The sequence below is a fragment of the Tachysurus fulvidraco genome, chromosome 5, assembly GCF_022655615.1.
Source record: "Tachysurus fulvidraco isolate hzauxx_2018 chromosome 5, HZAU_PFXX_2.0, whole genome shotgun sequence".
In the NCBI taxonomy this organism is placed as follows: Eukaryota; Metazoa; Chordata; class Actinopteri; order Siluriformes; family Bagridae; genus Tachysurus; species Tachysurus fulvidraco.
In genome coordinates, this window is record NC_062522.1 from 14,349,736 (window position 1) to 14,366,172 (window position 16,437).

At 38.6% G+C, this 16,437-nt stretch overlaps 1 protein-coding gene across 2 annotated transcripts; it reads left to right on the forward strand.

Annotated features, from left to right (window-relative positions):
* Positions 1-2,466: 2,466 nt before the first annotated feature.
* Positions 2,467-9,263, forward strand: dr1 (down-regulator of transcription 1). Of its 2 annotated transcripts, none has more exons than XM_027146893.2 (4): positions 2,467-2,575; positions 2,780-3,162; positions 6,967-7,130; positions 8,102-9,263. In XM_027146893.2, the coding sequence occupies exons 2-4, from the start codon at positions 2,943-2,945 to the stop codon at positions 8,246-8,248; spliced, it is 531 nt and encodes a 176-aa protein (XP_027002694.1). In that variant the 5' UTR covers positions 2,467-2,575; positions 2,780-2,942; the 3' UTR covers positions 8,249-9,263. The 2 variants fall into 2 exon arrangements, with proteins under 2 accessions (XP_027002694.1, XP_047670344.1); XM_047814388.1 differs by having other exon boundaries at positions 2,504-2,672.
* Positions 9,264-16,437: the final 7,174 nt, after the last annotated feature.

Here is a 16,437-nt window from a genome sequence, read left to right on the forward strand (position 1 = left end):
ATCTTATTCAAATTCCTGCCACAATGTTGGAAGCAAACCATTGCATAAGATCTTTTTGTATTTTGTATCATTAAGATTTTACTTGTATGCCAAACCTATTCCAGCTTGACAATGCTCCTGTGAACAATGAGAGCTCCATGAAGACATGGTTTGTGAAGACTGGAGTGAAAGAACGTAAATGGTCTTCACTGAGCCCGGTGTATCTGCAAAGAGTTTCTTCATGTCGGGTTTAAATATCACCTGAACTCCAAACATCCCGATTGCCATTATAAATATGAGAAGAATGCGGTGCAGAAAAGAAAAGGCAAATCCGAGCACGCCTACTCAGTCTGTAGCAGACATTTTTGAAAAGGCAAGAAAGTTTGCCAGTGATGGTGCCAAGGCAAAAGGCATAAAACAAAAAAATTATAGAATTCATTGCCTTAGATCACTGGTTGCCAACCCGTGAAGGTGAACAGCGACAAGTGACGCTAGACAGATTACTTCTCAATGAACATTTGAATGATTTCTAGGAGAACTGGGTGAAAGTGTTGAGATGAGACTCAAAATTGAGCTCTTTGGCATCGACAACTCTCTGTGTTTGGAGGTGAGGGAATGCTGCCTATGACCCCATAAATACCACCCCTACCTTCATTATGCAAACATTGTGCTTTAGAGGTGTTTTGCTGCTAAGATGACAGGACATTTCCTTCCCTTAGCCAGGACATTTCCTTCCCTTAGCCAGGACATTGAAAATGGGTCATGGATGGGTATTCCAGCATGACAATAACCCCAAACACACAGCCAAGGCAACAGGAAGAAGAAGGAGCACATTAAGGTCCTGAAATGTTAAAGCTAGTCTCCAGACCTTAATCCGATAATGGGAGCTGAAGGTTTGAGTTGCCACTCCTGTGATGTGTGCAAACCTGTTGGCCAACTGCAAGAAATGTCTGACCTCTGTGATTGCCAACAAGGGTTTTGCCACCAAGTACTAAGTCATGTTTTGCAAAGGGGTCATATATATATAATTTTTTTAATTTTCATTTTTCTGGATTTTTTGATGTCCCATCTGTTCCTTTAAATTCATAAATCTGATCATCTGAAACATACTAAACATGACTAAACCAGACTCCAGTGTGTGAACCATGGTGCAGAGTAAAGCCAAGCTATTGAGACAGAAAAAGATTCAAGAACAATCAGGAATCAGGAAACAAACAAACAAACAAATAAATAAAAATATATGAATACATTAAGGGTCAATACGCAGGCCATCAGATAGTGTTTATAAAAATTTACCCACCTCTTTTACAATAGCATTGATTGCAGAAAAAACTAAACCAATATAAATCTTGTCATTAATGTAATTATATTGTCATTAATGTAATATAGCAAACAAAATTAACAATAAAAAAGTCTGTGTGTGAAATCAAGTCAAGTCAAGTCAATAAGCTTTTATTGTCATTTCAACCATATATAGCTGTTGCAGTACACAGTGAAATGAGACGTTTCTCCAGGATCAAGGTGCTACATAAAACAAAGACAGGGCTAAGGTCTTAGTAAGTAGCAACTGTGCAACCTGGTGCAAACAGTGCAAGACAAGACAGACAAGACAGTGCAGGACAATACAAACAAGACAGTGCAGGACAAAAGACAATGCAGACAAAAGGTTACAAGACAATACACAAAATACAAAAAAGTACACATAATACAGTAAACAAAAAACAGCGCCGAACGACCAGTGTCAATACTGTATACAGTATAAATACTGTAAGTTCAGACAATATTGCGTGCAGTAATGCTAGAATGAACACAGTTTCTTAGCAGCAGGTTCCTGAGATAGTGTATAAGATTGTGCAAAAACAGCAACAACTGAAATATTGTACAGTATGAGCAAAATGACTGAGTGTGTGCAAAGAGCAAAAAAGTAAAAAGTGTGCAAAACAGCATGTAAACAGTAAGCATGTAAACAGTTTGATGAATGTAAGCAGCATGTAAACAAGTTGATAGATGAAATATAAACATTACACCTTTATATATTTATATATAAGTTTAAAGAAATGACTCATTGTACATCTCAGCAAAAAAAAAATAAAATAAAAAACAGGGTAAACCAACCATTCACCAATCAAATGATCACTCTTTTATGTTATGATTATGTTGTTGAAATAATGCAGTTGGACATGAGATGTCCAGATGGATACAAAAAAAAAACCACCATCAGAGTCTGATCTACACGTCAACCATTCACTTTTTCCCGTTGATCCAACGAGCACAATTTCAACCTGTGAAAAAATCCACTGAAAGATCCACTGGCATTCAGTAGATTACTATGTTCATTTCCTGACTAACCCACCAGATGCCACTATTACGCAGTATGTTGAAAAGCTCCCACTTCGCATTTGATTGGCTACATTCGCTTGCCTTCGACAAATCTAACCAATCAGAACCTAGAAGAACGGTCTTCCTTATACCTAATCAGAACGCTAGAGGGGCGGGACTTGTCTGAAAACGGCACCGGATATCCTTCAGCCTTGCATTGTGGGATTGATTCTGAAGATCGCTATAACAACCGTGGGAAGAATTTAATATCATAAAAGTAATGAATTAAATGCAGCTTCCGGGGCGTTTAATGCTCTATAACTTCAGAATGGCCCCGTTTATGATCAGTTTAGTCATATAGACAAGTTTCCAGTGTAAGGTTTTGTTTTGGTAGCAGGAACCCAACATTAATGACTAACAGGTTTACACATCAGACCAGACGCGTGTTTATACACTTATACATTCCGTGTGTTCGCTACAGGTCTGTTATTGTTCCGTGTTGTTGCTGGTCCAGCCTGTCATAATAAAGGCAGGACTGTGGGTCAGCCTTCAGTGACCGGCTTGGCTTCCGTCTCTTTAACACTGGACCTTTATTCGCTCTGGAGAAGTTCTCGTGAAATCATAAGTGAGTTCAGAGGTGAACAATGGCTTCCTCGTCCGGAAACGACGACGACCTCACCATCCCGAGGGCGGCCATCAACAAGATGATTAAAGAAACGCTTCCCAACGTGCGAGTGGCCAACGACGCCCGGGAGCTGGTGGTGAACTGCTGCACCGAGTTCATCCACCTGGTCTCATCTGAGGCCAATGAGATCTGTAACAAGTCCGAAAAGAAGACCATCTCCCCGGAGCATGTCATCAACGGTGAGCATGGGGGGACACAGGGAGACACACCGACTGGGAGACACCTACACACACACAGACAGACACATACACACACACACACTGAGACACACGCACCGGTTTTGTGCATGTGGATGCTCCTTTTAATTCTACCTTGTTCTATCCTAGTCATTAGTTATTTTTGTAAGTAATTTGTTATACTGTCTATCGTGATGTTCACGATGCACGATAACACTTTTAAATGCCCCGAGACCAAGTGACTTTTAGCGGCAGAATGGAACAGAAGGCAGTGTAAGGACAACATCCTTCTAAGCAGCATCATATACAGTATGTCCCTGACAGAAGACAATGTATTCCCAAGAGATTTGCACTTTCTAAAACCAGTGTATGCCCAAGTCTCACTTGCCTGGATACTGTAGATCTGTACATAAGACCTAATGTTTTAACCACAAAGACCTCATGTTCATCTTAACACAAAATGATGCTTAGTGCTGTTTTACTTCAACTGTCAAAGAGGATAGTTATAACTAGTTATAATCTGATTATCCAGAAGAGGATGGGGTTCTACTTTTAGTCCTTAAAGGTATCTCACTAATGTCACCTCAGGTTTAAAACTATATGGCTACTGATACCATAATAACATTTTAGAGATCTTATATTGTTATATTTATAATATTCATGTTATAACAAAAGCTTGGGCACAAAAGTTATTAAAACCTATAGTAATATAAAACTGTAACCTAATGCCTATAATGCGTTTTGCACTACATGTGTATAGGGTCATCTTCCAGCATGATGTCATGAACATCCATCATGTACAATATAAATGCTTGTGTCCTATTACAGACCACCATGGTGCAGTGATGTCTTTTACCTTGATTTTTAATGTGTGTTCGTCATGTGCTGGATATATTAGAAGTTCTTCCTGTTTGATTTAGAAGCATAGGAGGATATGGTGTGGCTTCCTCTGAACTGTGTTTAACTTGTGTTTTGTGGTTGTATTTTTGTGTTGTAGTGTCTAAGGTAGTGGAAATCGAACGAGTACGAATTTCTGAACCACATACACAGTGAGCATGGTTTTTCCCCCTGGGTTTTGATTATTTTATTTGTTTCGGATACATAAGAAGACTTTTACATTTTCAAATCTTTCTCATTTCCAGCTAGAGAGTTTATAGGATACAAAGGTTGTCATTGAGTTTGCAGACCAGTATATATAAAGTTTATGTGAACACGGGTTTAAGTGTCAGGAAAGGTGCGAGTCCTGACATTTAACATTGTTTAACTCTAAACAACAAAAATGTACAAAGATCAAACTGTGATATTCAATTTTTTCAATATTTGTGATTAATTACAGTGTCACTCTGGAAGAAAACTTGTAGCCTGCAAAGATGGCAGACAATCGGGTTGAAATTCAGAGACCTCGTAGCTCTATTTAAACTGCTTTATTGTCCTCTGTGTACTACTAGCTAGCTAATATCATCTGAAGAGTGAGTTTTCCATCATGAAAGGTATAGGCTTAAATGTTGCCTAAATGAGAGATATATTGTTATTTCTGTTTTATTTATATTTATGTACTAATGTATGGTCATATTTGAACTGCAGACTGTAGATACTGAACATACAGAAGTCCAGAGTGGTGTTGGTTGTAAACAGCTCCATTTTAAATGCCTCCACAAGATCACGTATTGTTCTTTTGGAAACAGAAGAGCAAGTCTCTCTTTGGTTAAACAAATATTTTTACAAATACGCACTCCCCTGTTCCTCTTATTCAAGACACTTTGCATGGTTAGAGTGTAAAGACACGGATAGTACTTGCATTGGAGTGGTGTTTTTTCTCCACAACAAATCCCATTTAGTAGCTCCTACCCTGATGCACTACATTTACATTTATGGCATTTGACTGACACCCTAATCTGGCGTGACGTACAAAAGTGCTTTTAAGTCTCTGTCAATGAAAACATTAACACTGGTTCACTAGGTTACAGACTTGGGCTACCATCAACCTAACACTGTTCAGGTTTTTTTTTTTCATTTATTCATTTATTTTTTTAGTTCAAGTGTTTCAGAAAGAGGTAGTTCTTCACCTGTCGTTTGAAGATAGCCAGTAACTCAGCTGTTCAGACATCTAGGGGAAGTTCATTCCACCACCTCGGTGCCAGAACAGAAAAGAGTCTTGTGTGTATACCTACCTCTTACCCTGAGAGATGGTGGGACCAGTTGAGCCATGCTGGTAGCTCTGAGGGTGCGAGGTGCAATGCGAGGAGAGATAAGAGCTTTGAGGTAAAAGGGCGGGACCATTTTTGGCTTTGTAGGCAAGCATCAGTGTTTTGAATCTGATGCATGAATCCAGTGGAGGGAACTTAGCAGTGGGGTGGGATGTGAGAATTTAGGCAGGTTGAAAACAAGTCATGCTTGGATAATTTGCAGAGGATGAATTGCGTTCATAGTTAGACCTGCCAACAGTGAGTTGCAGTACTCCAGTCTTAAGCAGACAAGAGACTGAACAAGCCTGTGTGGACAAAAATAGCCGAATCCTCTGCTATCGCAAACTTCAGATTCTTTTAAAGTCTGATTCTGGAAATTGTATCAAATACAGAAAGTGACTGTACAGGGCGAGAAACTTGGTGATTTAAAGTTCTTCTAAAGAAGAGTAATACCTGAGCTAAACCTACTGGCTTTGCTGTTCTACATTATTATTTAGTTTGCAGCACTATATGGTATATAGTTAAACAAAGGACCTTTACCTGTGCCTTGGTTTTCTGTATTATCTTGACACACCTGTATTATATTTTCCTGTACCCAATGTGATGTATTACCATGTGTTTTTTGCATTGGTGTGCATGGAAAAGTAAAATCTGGGTCTGTTTTTTAAAAAATTTGTTCTTACAAAAGCTTGTGTATACTAAAGTCGTGAACTTTCCACAAGATCTTCCAGGTAGAATCTTCATCTAGCCTAACAGTCATAAAGGCCATGTCTTTTAAACTGGGACTGAGGCACAGAAGCCAAACTTCTTTCCCTGAGAAAGACAGGCACAGAGGCCATGCCTCATTTGCTGGGACTGACAAGCCACTTCTCCTTCCCTGGGATGTAGGGGTGTGTCAGAAATGCTGCCTTGTTTTCTTGATGACTCTCTGTTTCATGCTTATTTTAGAAAGCAGCCTTTATATATCTACAACAGTACCAGTAAGGAAACTGTGGCAAGCCTTGAAGGCAGCATGAATCACTGAGTTGCCAGGTTACTGACATACATGGATAGCCCGTTAAATGAAATAGATTAATGTATTGTTTGAGAAAATAGAAGAAAGATTCTATAATGACTCCAAACAATTCTAAATAAAATCTTAAATCTGTGATAATCACAAATGTCAATTTATTACGGGCTGGCTCACACTCTGGATTATGTGATGTATAAGACCGTGATAAGACGCATGTCTCCTTTGACAATCATTAAGATTAAGGTAATTCAGAAATGCATGACACTGTGAAATCTTGTCTCTAAATACAGCACTAGAAAGCAGGGATTTATAGTATTTTGTTTTTCTTTTGGGCACACCCAAAATACTTCATTGTTTTTGCTTTGTGGCTTAGCAGAGAGTCATTTCTGTGGGAGCTTTCTTCTATAATACTTTTCTTTTATACTTGTATTCTTCTACAAATGATGTCCTAAGCTACTCAGTAGTGCCTCAAACATTGGTAAAGTTTGGATCCATTCATACTGTGCTCTCGGTCTGTTTGTGGATACAGGCCAGGAATATTTCTGACTAATGAATCACAGGCACCAATGATCAATAAATCCCTTCTCCTTTTTCTCTCTTCTCTTGAAGCACTCGAAAGTCTCGGGTTTGGATCCTACATAGCGGAAGTGAAGGACGTTTTGCAGGAATGTAAGACAGTCGCATTGAAGCGGAGAAAGGCCAGCTCACGTCTGGAAAATCTCGGCATCCCAGAAGAGGAGCTTCTCCGCCAGCAGCAGGAGTTATTCGCCAAGGTAAGCAGCACAAACGTGACTAAATGTTTAATTATTATGGCAGCACTTCTGTGCGTGTGTGCATTTGTGTCCTGTGGCTGTGAAAATATTATTCACAGTAGTGTTGGGGATTTTAAACACTCTTAGTGGGTTGAAAAACAGCTTCAAAAACCATCCATCAACATATTAACATCAGAGTATGCTGGTATTAGTTATTTCTCAGAAATTCAGTAGGCACTTTTATACAAGCTTTTACACTACATGGCCAAAGGTTTGTGTACACCTGAACACCACACTCAAATATTTTCTGAAAGTCTCATTCCATATTTAGTATCCCATTTGCTGTGTTTAATACCTCCATTGGTCTGGGAAGACTTGTGTGGCTGTGGGGATTTGTGTTTATTCAGCCAAACGAGCATTAGTGAGGCGCTGGTGAGAATTCCTGGTGCATAGTGCATTTGTGCACAGGGGCTTTATCATGCTGGAACAGGTTTAGGCCCCATTTACACCTGGATTTGGAAGCGTCCTGGGTGATTGAATCCCAAATTGACTTTACTAAGTATGGGTGTGAACAGGGCCAAAAGAATCTCAAAGACACTGTGATCTGAGCATTCAGACCAGTCTGTGTGGGTATGTGAGCTAGAATCTGAAAAACATGAATACCTGAAAAATGAATATGGTGAAAAATCACACACAAAAATCTTTGGAACAGTCCTTAAAGGTACAGGAATTGGGATTTTGCTGAAGTAATAAACGCCATGAACGGCAGTGTCTCACCTGTCCACCTGCGATCTGATCACCCAGGTGTGAAGTGGGCCATATTAATGCTGAAGTGTACAATGCACACTGCAGTTGTGTGCTTCCAACATTCAGGAAGGCCTGAGTGTGCATCGTTAGGTTTCCACATACTTTTGGCAGTATAGGGTTCTTGCATATGCCTGTCTATGGAGCAGTGTGGTCCATGACCCTCTCGCATTTATTGTGTGTTGTAGGCACGGCAGCAGCAGGCTGAGCTTGCACAGCAGGAGTGGCTGCAGATGCAACAGGCAGCACAGCAGGCTCAGTTAGCAGCAGCTTCAGCCACCGCAGCTCAACACGCCCGGTCCTCCCAGGAAGACGATGAAGAGGATGACATGTGATATCTCTCTCTCTCTCGCTCTCTCTCTCGTTCTCTGTTGCTCTGACTTTCTCTCTTACTCACAGTATCCGTTTATATTGACTTTTTAGAAAATACCATGGCCAGGCGGCTGTTTTATTTGGACCTCCCCTTATGTCAAAATAGCGTTAGACTTTTTTTTTTCCCTCCTCCTTTTTTCAGAGACACATTTCTTCTTCATCAATTCCTGCTTTTCTTTCAGACAGGTAAAATATTTTAAGGCGCCATATTGTATGTGCATCATTGTTTTTGGATTTCGAGTCCTATGATATATTGGCAGCAGAAGATGCATTATGTTTAATTGTTCTCAGTTTGGTGCAGGAAATGAGTGTTGAAACTCAAATGCCTCATATTTTAGGTGTCCTGTAGATTTCTTGCTTTTTGTTTTTGTAAAATAGTTATGTGTTAAAATCATTCTTTTTTTTTTTTTTCTTGAGAATTGATTTTTACAACAATGGTTTCTTCCCTGTGGTGCTCTGTGTGTTTGGCAGAGAGCTGAGCTGGGTTGTAAAGTAGGACGTTTCTTTTTGTTTCGTTTTAGTTTAAAGTGGTAAGAGTAAAGAGTATGTAGGATGCAGCTTTTGTCTGGCCTGTGTTCCGAACAGTATTGAAAGGAGAACTTAAGAAAAATATCTGTCTCTTTAGTACCAAAGATAGAGATGAAACTTCAGCTACCAGATAGTCTCAAGTAACCTCTGGACAGTTTTACACTCTTTACAGGAAGAAGCTCTGGTCACTGATGGCACTGAACTACACCGCCATCAATGTCCCTATACTGATAGCAACTATCAAACTGTAAAATGTTTTTCATATCCAGGCAGAAGGTTTTTGTTCCTCTGTAGCTCTCTGGTGCAATGTGTAGAAGTTACATTGTGAATGTGTGGTCAATTCTTATCTTGTGACGATTGGTAAGTTTTAGTTGAGGCACGTGTTCACATGGCTTTGCAGGAGCTGTAAGCTGTATTCTCTAAGCAATAAAAGTCAACATGTTTTATAAACTAAGCTCTGAATGCTTTTTTTTTCATAGTGTTCTCAGAATTGGGCGACACAGTGATGCAGCGGATAGTGATGGTGTCTCATGGCTCCAGGCTACCCAATTCAATCCTGAGCTCTAAATTGTTTGTAAGTGTGAATGTGTGTGCATTGTGCACTGTGCCCTGCTATGAACTTCTGTTCTATTCAGGTTGTATTCCCACCTTACACTCTCAGGTATTCCCAGGATAGGCTCTGGATATTCAAGGTAGAGCTGAATGAATAAATGATTATCAAAATACACATCCTTACACTTGAATTATAAGTAAAGTGCTTTGTCATTGTACATTTGAATCCTATTTTTTAATCTTCAGGGATTAATTCACATAATCTGTAGCAAATTGGTGTTGTATGTTTTAGAAAAATTCTCTTCAATGGTCTTCACAGTATGGATGTAAATTTCAGTGTTTACAAGTTTTTAGTTTTGCATGATGCACTACAACCACATCTCTAACCGTAATGCCTAAATGGCCATCAAAAACATTAATTTAGCAATTAGTAAATAAGTTATATTCCGTTTACTAAAAGTCGTAAATTCCTACCCTGAATATTTAATATTGTATTGTACTGAGTATACATTTTTAAGTTTGATCTGCATATACATTAATGTTGAATCATAATTCTCTAAATCTTTATTGACTTCATTCTTAATGACCAGAAATTAAGGAAAAACGTTTAAGTGAAAAACCTTTCAAATGAAGATAACACATCACGCCTGTGAAGATGATCTGATCAAGATCTGTGAAGATGGTGTAAGCAAAGTCTTCAGCAAACAGAAGATAAGGAAATCCAAAGGCCCAGACCGTGTTTCTCCAGCCTGCCTCAAAGCCTGCTCTGTCCAGCTATCATCCATCTTCACATTGATCTTCAACAGATCACTAGAGCTGTGCGAAGTCTCTTCCTACTTCAAATGCACAACCATCATCCCTGTACCCAAGAAACCAAAAATCACAGGACTAAATGACTACAGACCCATTGCTTTAACATCTCTGGTCATGAAGTCATTTGAGAGGCTGGTGTTGGCCTACATGAAGGACATCACTGGACCCTTGTTTGACCCCCTGCAGTTTGCTTACCGAGCAAACACGTCTGTGGATGATGCAATCAACATGGGACTGCACTACATCCTCTAACATCTGGACAAACCAGGGACTTGTACAAGGATCCTGTTTGTGGACTTCAGCTCTGTCTTCAACACCATCATCCCAGGTACCCTCCTGTGAGTGAGGCTGGAAAAACTCACATCCAACACCCACACCATCAGCACTGGAGCTCCTCAGGGCTGTGTTCTCTCCCCACTGCTTTTCTCTCGCTACACAAATGACAGCACCTCTAAACACCCCTCTGTCAAGCTCCTGAAATTTGCAGATGACACCACAGTCATCGGTCTCATCCAGGATGGAGACAACTGCATACAGACAAGAGGTGGAGCGGGTGTCTGTCTGGTGCAGTCACAACAACCTGGAGCTGAACATGCTCAAATCTGTGGAGATGATAGTAGACTTCAGGAGAAACACTCCTGCCCTCCCTCCACTTACCATCATGGACAGGACTGTGGCTGCAGTGGAGTCATTCAAGTTCCTGGGAACAACCATCTCCCAGGACCTGAAGTTGGACATTCAAATTGACTCCATTCTGAAAAAGGCCCAGCAGAGTTTGTACTACTTCTTCAACTGAAAATGTTCAACCTGCTACAGGCACAGATGGCACAATTTTACTCAGCTGTTATTGAGTCGGTTCTGTGCTCTTCTATAACTGATTGTTTTGGGTCAACCAGCAAATCAGATTTAAGAAGACTGAAGCAGACTGTTAGGACAGCAGAAAGTATCATTGGTGTTCACCTGCCCAACCTTTAGGACTTAGAGTGAAGAAATGGGCAGGTAACATCAGGACAGGTAACTCTAGAGTGAAGAAATGGGCAGGTAACATTAAAATCCCCCTCTCACCCCGGCCACAACCTGCTTGCACTTATCCCTTCAGGAAGACACTACAGATCTCTGTGCACTAGAACATTTAGGCATAAAAGCAGCCCCCCCCTCCATATCCGTCTTAAACAGCTAATACGGGGATTATTATCTGTGTTCTGTATTTCATTCTCCATCACTAATTCCTGCCTCTTTCTCAAGTACTATGTAAATCCTAACTATTTAAATGTTTACTGTCCTCAAGCTAGATATGTATGTTTGTGTATGTACGTATGTATGTAATGTACCAAAAGCATTTAAAAAAGCACAACAAATTCCTTGTTCATCTGATTCTGATGCCCACTGAAGCTTTAAGTTTTAATCTACAGACTGTATGAAGGACATATAAAATATAAAATGTATTTTTTTAAACGTGGATTTATTTATTTACTTACTTAATTTTTATTTACTTACAGGACGTACAATAATTATAAATGCAGCCTCTGTCTATTGTTGAACTGATTTCATGCAACGGGTGGGTCGTGGTTGTAAGAATCCTGCCGATAGAGGGCGCTTTCAGCAGGCCCAGTGAGGGAAAAACCGTGAGGCCGTGTCTCATTATACCTCCTGACTTTCTAGATAAGCACACTAGAAGTAGTGTCTCACAACAACGCTCGCGGCTCTATGTAGTGCACTACGTATCCAAAAGTGTGGCGTTTGTTATACAACCGGTGAGATTTTTGGATTCCAGTCGTCCAGCACCGTTCCCACCATTCCGCGTATATTTTCTCTGAGAGAAGTGAAAGGTCGTTTGTCCTTCAGTTTTTTGTTTATCTACTTAAACCCATTAATTCTCTCGGCTTTTCATTATTCGGTATTGGAGTCTTTATCTATAACACGCACGTACTTTTATAAGTGAAGTAACGTTATCTATAGCTCTTTGTCGGTTGGTAACGAGCTTTTTAAACAGTTCACGCGACCCGACGGTTTGTAACGCTGATCTCAGGTGAGTGTGTGTGTTTTAAAACGGTGCAACGTTACACATTTAGTTAATTAAACGTCTATGTTGTAATGGTGTAAATTGCCCGCTGTTGGCAAATGTGAGTGAGTCACTGGATCTTTACCGTAGTTTTACTGTCGCTTCTCTGTAATAGCTGCTCAAATGTGGACCGTATATGTATGTGTGTAAGTATGTAGGTTTGTGTGTGTGTGTGTGTGTGTGTGAGTGTATGTATTTGTATGTGTGCATGTACGCATTAATCGATGTTTCAAATAAAAGAGTGTGGAATTAGCCAGTAGGTGACGTTCCCAAGGTGTGTATTCGGTATTAATAATACACGAGTTGTATGAGTTTGTACTGCGTGAGTATTTTTCCAAGAGGCTAGAATCTATTGGATGGGTGTACAATTGAGTCTGTCTGTCTGTCGGTCGCATGTAAATAACTGTAGACTTTTCTAATGCCCCTCCATGATATGAGAGGTTTTATTTGGTTAATTCACTATGTTTGTGGTGAACAGTCTTTACTGGAATGTTGTACTGTGGTTTAAGCAAATCAGTTTCTCTGGTACTGTATGGGAAGGTCACAGAAGGATTACCAAGCAAATGTGTTAACAGTTGATCCCTCTAGTCCATCCTGATCACTTGAGAACTGTGTAAAATGAAGAAATCACCATATTATTGCTTTTATCCTATTAACTTTAATACCACATTAAAAGTTTTAACTGTAAAAAAAAAATCCCAAAGACCATCTCAACGCTGATTTTACGAACATAAGCAAACGGTTAGGCTCGTAATTTAAATTTGCACAATAATATTTTGGCTATTTAGCAGAGCTGATTTGTTTTTAAAATCCCAAATCACAGTAGAACAGATAACCAGTCATGCAGACTTATAACTGTAAAATAATAAACATCACAGCAATTTTTCCTACAAAGGTGGAGGCACAGAATGCCTTTTCTAGGCTTTAACATTACAGTTTCTCTTCACTGAACCTATGGGGCAGTTGCAGTGCTCCTGTGCACAAAGCAATGTTTTGCTAAGGTAAGAGTGGAAGAACTTGAGTGACCTGCACAGAGCCCTGACCTCAGCCCCATCGAACACCTTTAAGACGAACTGGAACACCGACTGCATACCAGGCATTCTTGTCGAACATCATTGCCTGATCTCAATAATGATTTTATGACTAAATGAAGACAAATCCCTATCCAGTGTCCAAAATCTAGTAGAAAGCCTTCCCAAAAGAGTGGAACCTGTTATAAATACAAAGTGGGAACTGTAGTCAGGAATAGGAAGCTCAGACGTACACAAATTTTTGGCTATTTAGTAAATTTAATGTTGGGTTTTGATTTCCAGTAGTGTAACAAAAAAAAATCACTGCTTTGAGAACCACTGGTCTATTCTGTATATTTGTGAGTGCTGTGATTGATCCACACATAAACAAAAATCATCCATTTACTAATAGTTTACTAACTATCTGGCATTTATTTCTTTTTGTCCAGATACTTTTATTGTAGCATTTATGAAGCATTGTCACTGTTTTATAATCCAGTGAAAGGAATCAGATTTATCTGTCCACAATAATGTTGACCTGATGCTTAGGTTTAGCTCAATTATATATTGAGTGAAACATACATAAAATAAAGTGAAACATACATAAAATCTGCCATCTTCAAGTTAGACTGAATTATAGAAGAGTTTTTGTGTTTGTCCAGTACATAAAGTATTATAACATAATGCTGTTTATATAGCTTGTCTAGTACAGTATACGGTCATTGGAAATGGATGTACAACCCCCTTGAAATCTATGATTTTATTTAATTTTTTAGTAAAAAAAAAAAACCTGTGCCTAAATAGTTATTTTACATAAACAACAAACAACCTTGGTTGACAACAAAAGCAACAGGGAAAAAATGGGAATTTCATCAGCGCATTGCAGTATGGGCCACAACTTTATGCTACATTTACACATACAACAGTTTTATCGCTGCAAGTCACTAGTCACTGTACTATGGAGTCAATTATAGGCGAATACCACTACAGATAACTTTTTCTGACACTAAAACTAAAAATTGTATTGTAGTTTTCACACAATTAAACCGTCCAATCAAAGTATTTAGAAGATTTAGAATGTGTTTTGTGGTGCTTTGTTTGGATGAACTTTCTATTTAATCTCTTACAATTTCTAAGATTCTTGCTAATTTTAACCATTATGAAAGAACCTCCATCCTTTTAAATGAATTATATATATATATATATATATATATATATATATAAGATTTCTTCATGTCATGTCTTCTGAACATCTGTTGTTAATGATGATACCATTCGAGTTCACTGATTAATGTAGTGTTACCAGTTTGGCACAGTTTCCCACACAGCAGATGGTCATGCACTCAGCATTACTGTAACACACGAGCTAACAATGTGAGCCACAAGCAAGACGTCATTTTTTATTAAAAAAAATAAACAACAATGTGTTGCTATTAATGAATGTTTTTAATGAATACTGTAATTACATTAAAACCACTCCTTCATTTTGAGAAAGCGTGCACATGAGAAAAGAAACAGAAATAAATAAGTGCATGAGTAAGGCAGTATGGTTTTATGATTCAGAAATGTGTAGTTTCTGTAAATTAATGGAGGGGGATGTGGAATCCAGGATAATAGAGGATAATACACAGGAATCCATTTTACTCAGTATTTTCCTAAGGTCAGCAGTGAGGTATTCTGATCATGCACTGTGACTAAGCATGAAACCCTGACACTAATAACACTAGTCTGATTATTTTAGTCCAGTCCAGACAAATATGTCTCTGATGTCACCAGCAGCTCATACCTCTTGTAGGAAAACTTGTTTTGCTCTGATTTCAAGTCATATTTCATAATCTTTGCGATCCAGAGATTTTTAAAAAAAAAAAAAATTGTTTCCACTTCTGTGATGGTTGGATGATCTCTCTCACATTTAGTCTCTAGACCGTGTAATCTGTATGATTTGCATCACAGTGTTATCATATTTGCTTGCAGTTTATTACACATAAAAATAGATAATAAAAAAACTTGATGAAAGGGTGCAATATCATAAGCTATTAAGACAGGTTCACATAAGTCCTGCAATTTGTAATCTTTTATGAATTAATTTGTTTGTGTGAGGTGAGAAAATGCCTTTGTGAAACCGCTAAAGAATCAAAGTTTTATATTGTAATTTTTTTAGCAATTAATTTTTATTTAACTAACAAATGAACTGAGTAGATAATTTAGTTATTTTTTTCATGTCACTGGAACAGTTGCTCCAGAATTTAATTTGCACAATTGTTTGATGCCGTATGTGCCGTACGTGATATTGCTATATTTGTTGATATAAACTTTAGGCATCAAGCATGTCATGGCAGATTAGATATTCTCCTGGTGGAGCTGGTGTAAATTTCAGTTTCAGCTGCATCGTTACCTTATCAGATTTGCATTTCCTGCACGCATCTTTATTCCTCTTGTAAGCAGCACAGATGTGACACATCAGTACCACATGTTTGCCTGTTTTCTTCAAATCTACACACTCTCAGGGCAAGTATTTAGGGTAAGAAAAATACAGCTGTCTTACAAGTTTATTTGTTTATTTTGTTTATTTCCCTCTTCAGCTTACATTTCTCAGAATGTGTTCAATTTAAAGTTTTTATGATCCTTACACTTTTTTGTCACTCTGAAGCCTAGTGATGTTTGGAAAAATTAAGTGTGTGTAGTGTTTGTGATTGGTAGCGTGCTCATGATCAATTCCACATTTGCGCACGTTGAAGAGGAGGAAGATGGCTTTCGTACTCAACCTGGGACACTGTTAGCATATCTTTACAGTGATCTTTTAGGCATTTTTGTACTAGGTCATACACATTCACAAATGATATCAAAAAGCCCTGTTACTCAGGGTATGTGGGTGTGTCATTATGCAAAATGTAGCCTACTTATATAAGTGTTTAAAATTGCATGCTTTGCCATTGTGCCTTATTCTTTTTCAAGGGCAAACATTTAATTACAAGTCACTCCCATGATTAAAAGTAGCTAGTTAACAAAACTAGTATAATTCATTAGTATCTAATACATTAATTTAGAAGTAAATCTAGTTTAAAGTTTCTTTGTGTTGTATTTCCAACACCCTCTCTTTAACACACGCACACTTAAGATCTGACTCAGATAAACTGCTGTGTTATGCAGTCATTTGCAGTCAATTAATTTTGCTTATGATAAAATA

Excerpts from the sequence above, each read along its gene's own strand:
- dr1 (XM_027146893.2), top strand. The coding sequence starts at position 2,943 with ATGGCTTCCTCGTCCGGAAACGACGACGACCTCACCATCCCGAGGGCG. Across the intron at positions 3,163-6,966 it reads CCCGGAGCATGTCATCAACG|CACTCGAAAGTCTCGGGTTT; the intron begins GTGAGCATGGGG and ends CTTCTCTTGAAG. Across the intron at positions 7,131-8,101 it reads AGCAGGAGTTATTCGCCAAG|GCACGGCAGCAGCAGGCTGA; the intron begins GTAAGCAGCACA and ends TGTGTGTTGTAG.